This window comes from Cydia pomonella, chromosome 25 (genome assembly GCF_033807575.1).
Source record: "Cydia pomonella isolate Wapato2018A chromosome 25, ilCydPomo1, whole genome shotgun sequence".
Lineage (NCBI taxonomy): Eukaryota > Metazoa > Arthropoda > Insecta > Lepidoptera > Tortricidae > Cydia > Cydia pomonella.
Window position 1 is genome coordinate 2482720 of NC_084727.1, and position 10124 is coordinate 2492843.

At 37.4% G+C, this 10124-nt stretch overlaps 1 protein-coding gene across 3 annotated transcripts; it reads left to right on the forward strand.

Moving 5' to 3' along the window:
* The first annotated feature begins 1206 nt into the window (after positions 1-1206).
* LOC133531665 (zinc finger protein 664-like) lies at positions 1207-9493 on the forward strand. Of its 3 annotated transcripts, none has more exons than XM_061870014.1 (3): positions 1207-2859; positions 4860-4960; positions 7655-9493. In XM_061870014.1, the coding sequence occupies exons 2-3, from the start codon at positions 4867-4869 to the stop codon at positions 8755-8757; spliced, it is 1197 nt and encodes a 398-aa protein (XP_061725998.1). In that variant the 5' UTR covers positions 1207-2859; positions 4860-4866; the 3' UTR covers positions 8758-9493. The 3 variants fall into 3 exon arrangements, with proteins under 3 accessions (XP_061725998.1, XP_061725999.1, XP_061725997.1); XM_061870015.1 differs by having other exon boundaries at positions 1207-1867; XM_061870013.1 differs by having other exon boundaries at positions 1207-1855.
* Positions 9494-10124: the final 631 nt, after the last annotated feature.

The window sequence follows — 10124 nt, forward strand, 5'->3', positions numbered from 1 at the left end:
GTGGTGGCGCTGAGAAAACGAGAGAAGTACGCGGGGTTGGACGGCTATTTGTTTGTGCCTCTGGCGGTGGAATCGGCTGGCTCTTGGTGCTTAGAGGCTAGAGAGTTCATCAAGGAGGTTGGGAACCGTTTACGACATAGACATTACGGCCTAGATCCCCGCTCCGGGTCATTCTTGGTGCAGAGGTTATCCATCGCGATTCAACGCGGTAATGCGGCGAGCGTTTTGGGCACCTTTGCGCCTGGGATGACGCGGGGTAGGATTTTTGACTGACGGCTTTATTTTGGATTAGTGTTTGTTGATTTTTTTAAAATTATCTATATGTTTCTAATTCTTTGTTTTATACTTTTTTTTTATAAATGAAAGGGGGGGGGGACATATTTTACCACTTTGGAAGTGTCCCTCGCGCAAACTATTCAGTTTAGGAAAAAATGATATTAGAAACCTAAATATCATTTTTGAAGACCTATCCATATACACACCCATTTTTTTTAATACTTCGCAGTTAAATGCTGAGCGCCGCTATTCAGGTATTTTGAAAATATCTCAAAAATATGTCATCAAGCTGGGGATACGAATTAATATTCAAATTTACTGCAATTGCAAATTACTCAAAAGATATCAGAACCGCACTCTGAATATAGCACTAAAATAGTAAAATAATAAATAATAATAAATATCACCCGAAACGCGCACTTGTTAAAAACAATCTCCTATAAAATTAAAAAAACCGGAAAGACTATGTATGTTGCTGGTCCGGTAGTATACAACAACAAGCTGCCAGTCTCTATCACAGAAGCGGTAAAGCTTAGTTCCTTCAAAATAAAACTAAAAAATTGGCTCGTCAAACAAAGCTTTTATAGTTTTCAAGAATTTCTAGATTATAAAGAATAGTGTAATATAATTAATTAATTTAATTTGATCGTTTAGTATTAAATTGATAGATATAAGATGTGTATAAGTATGAAATTGTGACCTGCGGCGGTATCATGGTTCCATTTTTATCGCTTGTCACTATGCCCGTCACTTTCGCACTTACATACTTGTTAGAACGTGACAGGCATGGTGACAAATGATAAAGAGCCGACCATCTTAGCCCTACTGTAATATCTTTTTACTAATAAACTATGTCTATGTCTAAGGTATTTAATTTCAGTACTATATTGATATAAATACTATTCTACCACATTCTACTACATTCGCGGATGCTAAAAGATTTATAAGAAAGTTGGGTCAACGCCTCCCAGAAAAAAGTGGCGACCCCAGGTCCGGCGCATATTTGGTCCAGCATATTTCGTTGGCCGTCCAAAGAGGTAACGCCAGCAGCGTGCTAGGCACATTTACCCGGGTACCTGTCGACCCTAGTATATAATATTGTAAATTATTTAGATTTAGTATTTAAGTTTGTTAACTACTATACAAAAGCACATGTAAATATTTTTTTAAGTCTTCAATGTAATAAAATAATTTCTCTTTCTACCACAAATATCTTTTTAACATTGGCAACATGTGCGAGTGAGACACTGCACCCCACTTTTGCTACCTTATGTGGACCGTTTTCTCTAGTCTGGTACGAACACCTTTCTGGCTCAGTGATAAGGTTCAATTTAGTATGACAAAAACATTAAAGCGTCCTCCACCTTTATATCTCCATGGTCATATCCATATGTCAAAGACGTCAAAGTCAAAAGTCAAGTGTAAACAAAACAGCATAGGTTATTGATAGGTTATAAATGAGTGTTTTATTATTATAATTGGTTGGTAATAGAATATAATTGGAAACCAGTGATACGTCAGTGTAGTGTAGAATCATATTGGTAAAACTTATTAAAACAGCGAAAACGATTTTCCTAAGGTAAAGATAAAGGTAAATTTCCTAAGGCATCCTCCAGCATCTCCTGAGGATGCCTCGTAGAGAGGCGAAACACGTGTCGAGTTTTATACTTTTGATGGTGGGTTGTTATATTTATTTGCGTATTTATTTTTGCGGTGGGAGGGTGGGAACATTAATTGCATGTAAAAATACGCAAGTAAGTATAACAGGTTAGCACTGATTGACTGACACGTTATTTTCTCGCGGATTAGCAAAGTAATATTTCTTGCTTTAATTAGCATGGATTTCCGCAAAGTAACGCCTGATTCTATTAACCAAATTCTTTTCGTTGTCTTGTGTTTTGTCCCCAAAAAATCTGACGGAGTGGAGCTTTTCGTATGAGATGAAATTTCGTTTTTAATTTTTCTTATGTAAAATATAATCTACAGCTAGAAAGACATACTTCTTCCTCCTGCCCTTATCCCACGTTATGTGGGGTCAGCACAACATGCTCTTCTCTTCCATTCTCCTCTATCTTTCGTCACCTCAGCACTCACTCCTTTCTTTCTCATATCCTCTTTCACACAATCCATCCATCGTTTTTTTTGGGTCTACCATCCGCTCTCTGTCCATCAACATTCATTCCTAACATTCTTTTTCCTATATGGCATTCATCCCTCCTCATTAAATGCCCATACCACGCTAACTTACCACTCCTTATCTTCTCCGCTACTGGTGCTTCAAACTTCCCCTTATATACTCATTCTTAATCCGATCCTTTCTCATCACTCCACACATCCATCTCAACATTCTCATTTCCGCTGCGTGCACTCTTCTTTCATCCGTCACTTTCGTTGCCTAGCATTCTGATCCATACATTACAACAGGTCTCACAATCGTCCTGTAGATTTTGCATTATAGAAAGACATACAACAGCACTTGACTTTATTTATTTATTTGATAGATACTTAACATAGATACAAATGTGACGGAGTGGTCAGAAACAAGACAACAAATATAATTTTGACCCAACTACCTAGCAAAAGGTGGGTTAGGTTAAGTTAGAGCTTTGACCCCCCCCGTATAATAAAATACCTAGCAAAAACGGGTTTAGCTAAGGTTTGAACTGCAGCCCACGTAGAATCAAATACCTTGAAAAAGTAGGTTAGGTTGGGTTAGGTTGGATGATAATGCTTGTGAAGCATATGTTTGAAAACAAACTTGGGGCTTGTCTAATTGTCAGGGGAAGTGCATTCCAGAGACAGATAGCTTGAACAGTAAAGGAAGACGAGATATAACCACTATGGTGAGGAAGTACTGCAAGTTTATGAGACCGGGAGGAACGAAGTTCACAACCCGGACGGGGGGTAACAAAGTTAAATTTAAACCTAAGGTACTTAGGAGCGGAAGGTTCGAATAAGATAGAAAAAAGAGTGCATAGAATTCTAAGGGACCTGCGCTTGCGTACAGGAAGCGATTTAAGTAAAAATTATATTACAATAGGCATTCAATCAATGACAGTTTAGATGAAATTACATTATAACATATAACAATATATCAAATGGCATTATAACAAATGTACGATAGTTTTTACATAATTATATTAAGAATTACACACCCATATAGTATACATGTTTATCCAAATTAAGATAAATAAACAACAAAAAGTTCAATGCATTTGGGTGTCAGTTGTTAACCTCGATTATAAAAAATCCATTTTAAATAACTACATTGACGGAAGTTAAGGGAAAGTAATTTAGGTATTGAAAATACCAATACCACCTCTTTGACCTCTATCAGTTGCTGCACGACTTTTGTTAGTTTAAAATTAACTTGTTTGCTGTGGGATGCAATCTAAACTTTCCTATTTTATTATTAATTCAACGACAATTTTCAATGACTTTTTAAGTTCCAATTTTTATTGTTACATAAGTGTAAGTATGTCTTTTCAAAGTATAAAAGTGAAGAATTGTTAATTTCATATAATTTTGTGATTTTTTTTTTTTTGTCATTTTACTCTGTATTCTGACCCTGCACGCATCAGGGTTTTTCGGTTTGGCCCATGGTTAACTGACAGAGAATGCCTTCTGGCATTAATTCCGCCATTTGTACTCTTCATGTATTGTGCAATAAAGTTTAAATAAATAAATTGTATACTGTACTAAACATTTTATGATGAAAAATGATATTGAATACTCATACTCATACTATCTAGCTTAGTGCATTTAAATCACATTCCATAGGGCCGTGGCAGGAAAAGGAAATGTGTTAAAAACGAATAAGAGTAGGTATATTGAGTTATTATTTAAGAATTATAGAACTAGCATCGATAGTTGAGTTTATCGATACAGGAACTCCCTAATACTTGTCAAACAATTTTGCCCCGCAGACTCCTATGTCTGCTTATAATATTGTCTGACCATCCTCTTGTACCATATTTCAAGCAAAATAAAGTTATTTGTATTTGTATGTTCTTAAACTACGTCCAAAAGGGAGGTATGGGCACTGTGAATGCCACCTAGCTCTGTGTTAGTAGGGCACAGCACAGCGGATATCATTCCAGATCTAGAATAGAGCCCAACTGGGGAAGTACCTCCGACTTACAGAAAACCGCAGCCAAATAACACTAGACCCTACTCATAGTGTTGTGTTCTTGCCAGTGAGTGAGGTTGCCAGAGTTCAACGAGGGTGCGGAGTGCTAGGGTCGGTAACGCGCATGTGCGGTTTATGAGGAAGTTCCTCCCGCGGACGCTCCGGCTGTGGAATGGGAGCTCGTTCCGAGGTTTTCCCGAGGGTCTAGAGTATGGGGTTCTTTAAAAAAAGAGTGTACAGGTTTTTAAAGGGTCGGCAACGCGCATTAAACACCTCCGGAGTTGCATGCATCCATAGGCTACGATGACTGCTTATCAAGCGGGCCGTATGCTTGTTTGCCACCGACGTGGTATAAAAACAACACATCTATACCTCGGAAACAACTATCTGAACCAGGACTCGCACCCCACCGGCCCCGTATTATGTGATAACATTTTAATAAATTTATTTTCAGTGTACCCATGAAGCTGAAAGACTGTTGTGTGCGTCTGGAGCGGATTGTTGTGGACCCATTCACTGACAACACGGGTCATGATGATGATAATGATATCAAATGTGAGTGATGTTTCTCAGAAATATAATATATCGGAATCTTATACCTTTAAACGAGCAATTCTTGTATATATATATATATATATATATTTCTGTGATTTCGAAAACGGCTCTAACGGTTTTGCTGAAATTTGGTATATGGGGGTATACAATCGATCTAGATTAGTCTTATGTTTGGGAAAACGCGTGTTTTCGAGTATTCATGCGTTTTTCTTTCGACGCAGAATATGGTCGCTAATTTCGTGTTGACGGCCACTGTCCGTCTGGCCCAGCGGGTTAAGACGCGGACTGCTAGAAAAGTGTTACGGGTTCTAATCTCGCCCGGTAACTAACTTTTGTTTTTTTTTTTATATATGTTCAAGTTTATATATATATTTTATTGTTTTAAACAAGTTTAATTTAGTAAAACACAAACAAGACACATAAAATTACATGATATAACAAAAACAAAGGAAGTATAAAGTGCCACGAAATGGCCTCATCTCAGCATGTTGCTGGTGGCTTCCAGCGCTTGCAGTTTGATCTCGCGTCGCATTGTATCTCGTTACGTTTGGCCTTAGGCGGTTATCACACTGGATGCGATTCGCACGTCATTCGATGTGCGTGCGAGATGTCACCAGTGTGATAACCGCCATAACGTTACTCCGTTGTCAGATTCAGATATTATTATATTATTATTATTATTATATAATTATAGGCGAGCAGCTATTTAGCTGATGAGCCTATGTCACACAGTGTCCTGTATTATACAGTTCAAAGTTTGTAAAGTCGTATTATGCTAAGGATTTCAATCGAATTACAAGTGTAATATACCATTTTACTTTTGCTTGAAGTCTTATTTTACTATACACGGTGTAACATGAGGAAACCGAAAGATTTTGAACAGTGTATTCCTGATCATATTTAGAGACTAAAATGTCATATAAACTTTTCTGGACTTCGCCTAGTTTCACAGTTAATACCAATTTAAAAAAAAACATCTCCTTATTGTAACTTAGTGGAAAACGCCTTTTTGATGGCGATGATGTCAAAAAGTAACAAGTACCTTTGCAAAAACTAGGTTCTACAAAAAAAAAACTGTAAAAATTCATTTTCAGTGTCAGTTTTACCATAACATTAACCTTTTATGTACAAATACCTACATTTAAAAATACACCACCTCCACCACCTCACAGAAAACCGCAGCCAAATAACACTAGACCCTACTCATAGTGTTGTGTTCCTGCCGGTGAGTAAGGTTACCAGAGCTCAACGAGGGGTGGGAGGGGTGTTAGGGTCGGCAATGCGCATGTAACTCCTCTGGAGTTGCAGGCGTGCATAGGCTGCGGAGACTTCTTACCATCAGGCGGCTTGTTTGCCACCGACGTAGCATAACAAAAAAAAATTGAAAAAAAAAACGATTTTTTTTGGCGAAATTTACTTAAGCTCATAACATTTTTACAGTACATATGGTGCTACTTTACCGCGCTAGTGAGAAAATTAGCATATTACGTTACTGTGTCGAACATATCTTCTTCCTCCTGCCCTTATCCCACGTTATGTGGGGTCGGCACAACATGTTCTTCTCTTCCATTCTCCTCTATCTTTCGTCACCTCAGCACTCACTCCTTTCTTTCTCATATCCTCTTTCACACAATCCATCCATCGTTTTTTGGGTCTACCATCCGCTCTCCGTCCATCAACATTCATTCCTAACATTCTTTTTCCTATATGGCATTCATCCCTCCTCATTAAATGCCCATACCACGCTAACCTACCACTCCTTATCTTCTCCGCTACCGGTGCTACTTTCAAACTTCCCCTTATATACTCATTCTTAATTCGATCCTTTCTAGTCACTCCACACATCCATCTCAAAACATATAAAGGGTCATATGTACTGTAAAACGTTGTACGATACATGTGCGAAAAGGTAATTCGAAATTCGTGTCGATTTAAAACACTCCCTTCGGTCGTGTTTAATTTATCGCCACTCGTTTCGAATTTCCTATTTTTCGGACTTGTATCGTAATGTACTATTCCCTTCTTTTGGCCTCAGAAGTACGTGGTTAAAATCTTTCGGGTTCCTCGTGTTACACCGTGTATTAGCCACTCACATGCTATTGGTAGCTGTAGTTACCAGCTGTCACCCGTATTTTATTATAGCCACTCACGTGCTTCATATGTTTCAGTGACTTATATTATTATAATAAAATAAGGGTGACAGCTGGCAACTACAGTTGCCAAATATGTTACCGGATAATAATAGAAATCACTGATAAATATAAAACAAAGTGGATAGATATAATGTGATAGAACTAAACAAACATTTCCCTCTCCCTACACTCATCGACGCGGAATCAGCAAAACCCGATAGAAAAAATATTTTTGTCTACGCAATAAAGCACGAAAAAGACGTAGCTCGGCTCGGCTCCGTCACGATGCCATATTTTTCGCCCTTATTTCGCAGACATAAAGCTTCTTTCTATCGGCTATTGCGGAATTCCGCGTCTATAGGTATGCAATGGCGGGGCAAGACCAAAATATGGTATGTGCAGTGTAGATTTAGCCAGGCTTCTGACTTACACGTATTTGAAGCGCGAAGCCCCTCGGACCGCGAGGCCGTAGACGGTCGCCCACGTCTCCCACGGCCGCCTCTGGGTGTCGGGAGACCCTAACTCGTTTTATCAATAAATAAAACATTATGTTATGTTTCAGTTTCATTGAAAGCGAGCGGTAGTGAGTCCGGGCTGTCCGCCGAAAGCACTGCGAGCAAGCGTCATACACGTGCTTTGACCACACGCAAAAAGAAGGAGTACCCATGCGTAATATGCAAAAAAGTGTTTACTACACAATATAATTTAAAAACTCATGAGTTCGTACACACAGGGGAAAAACCTTTCTCGTGTGTCATTTGTAAGAAAGGATTTTCACATATAAGTAATTTAAAGGTACATGAATTCATTCATACGGGAGAAAGACCGCATTCCTGTCAATTATGTCATAAGAAGTTCAGATTCTCAAGCACATTGAAAAAGCATAAACATGTTCATATGAGCGTAAATACTTATAATTGCGAATTATGTCAAAAAAAGTTTAAATTCTCATCTTCGTTGAAGATACATAAACGTATACACGTGCCGATTAAACCTTACTCGTGTCTAGTATGTAAACGAGAGTTTTCACAATTAGAGCATTTAAAGCTGCATGAATTAATTCACACGGGGGAGAAGCCTCACACTTGTGAAATATGTCAGAAAACCTTCGCATCGGTACAATATTTAAATAAACATAAAAATGTACACTTGGACGAGAAAAATAAACCTTACTCGTGCCTTATTTGTAACAAAAAGTTTACACAAGCAAGTAATTTAAAGACACACGAACGAGTTCACACTGGAGAAAATCCTTATTCCTGTAAAACATGTAAAAAAGAGTTTAATACATCGACTTCCTTAAATCGTCATAAACTAACTCACACAGGAGCGAAACCTTACTCGTGCGATTTATGTAATTATAAATGTAGACAAGCATACAATATGAAAGTTCATAAGCGTTCACACTCAGGGATTAAACTTTACCCGTGTGTAGTGTGTAAAAAAGGGTTCTCGAGCTCAAGTCATTTAAGGAAACATGAATTCATTCACACTGGAGAGAGACCTTATTCCTGCGAAACATGTCAGATGACGTTTACAAGTTCTACTAGCTATAAAAGACATAAAGACGCTTATACGAGTAACAAGCCTAACAACTGCAAAATCTGTCACAAGAAATTCCGTTCTCCAAGAACTTTCAAAGAACATATTGAAAGTGTACACTGAGAAATTAACCACATTAATTTGCCACAAGGAATTCATTTATGCAAGAAGTTTCAAGAGACATAATGAAAAAGTACAGTGAAAAATTGATCTATTTCTACGTACCTAGTTCAAAAGAGTCCAAAAACCTTTCGCCATCATGCACGGAGAAAACGGAAATGTACCCAAAACGTTTCTAAAACCTAATTCACGAAACTAAGCAACGCAAAAGGAGAATCGTTGAGTAAATTTTAATTTATGTTTATTCTCGAGTATTATTAAATTGATTTTTATGTTCTGAATGGTCGGGAAATCCAACTGTACATATTTAGTTACTCAACATCTGCCATTTAAAACAGTTTACGTTAATTTATATAGATAACAATATACACTATAATATACTAGCTTATATCTAAAATAGGCCCTTGAGGCATTGTACCAAGGATGCCGGCGGCATTTCCTCGTTGTATCGCAATACTGATACGTTGTGCGAGGAAGCCGCCAGCTCTTCGGTCACCAGTTACGTCAAGACGTTTCGCGATTTCTCCAAAAAACTTGAGCGCGCTGGGACCCCATGGACCTAGAGTTCCAACGCCAAATGGTACAAAATGGTACTCTCTACCGAGGCTCTTAAATTTTTTTTTATGTAGATATACTTATTAAAATAAAAAACCTTTAAGTAACATTTTCTTAATAGATTTAATGCGACCAAGATTTGTAATAAATAATAACAACTACGATTAAATAAATAAATTGGATTGAATATCTCTTAGTAATATTGTTAATTGTTATTTTATGATTTTTAAAATAGAGATTATTTGACTACTGCTCGCCATATATTATCATCTGTAGTAATTCAGGAGCTTATATTCAAAACTTGATTTGGAAAAAAAACTATGTTATCAGTCTATAGAAAATTAATAAGTTTTTGGCAAAAATTTCATTTGTTGTTTTATCACAGAGTTCCTATGTCCACCTCTTGTCTCCATCATCAGATCAGCTCGATGGTACCATAATATTGCATTGTCACCCGACTTACATACTCGTATGTATGCAAATTTTGTTGAAGTGGATCAAATTTAACTTGCAAGATTTGATTACAAACAGACAACGGTCAGGTGAAAGTAAATAAAAGCTTGTAAAAATAGCACCTATACACCGTGTTTTTTTTTATTTGCGTTAATTTCGAGGGTGCATTCCTGAGCTTAAATTTAGTAACTTTCTCAAAGATACCGATATTCTAACTAACTCCATTTCGGAGATAATCAATCATACATTTTTATATTATAAGGCCCTTACGAGCGTGTACACTCGCCTTAGGGCCTGTTTACTTATTGATTAGTGTTTAGTGCGAGTTCGTACATTTGCTACTAAACGTACGTACTATCTCG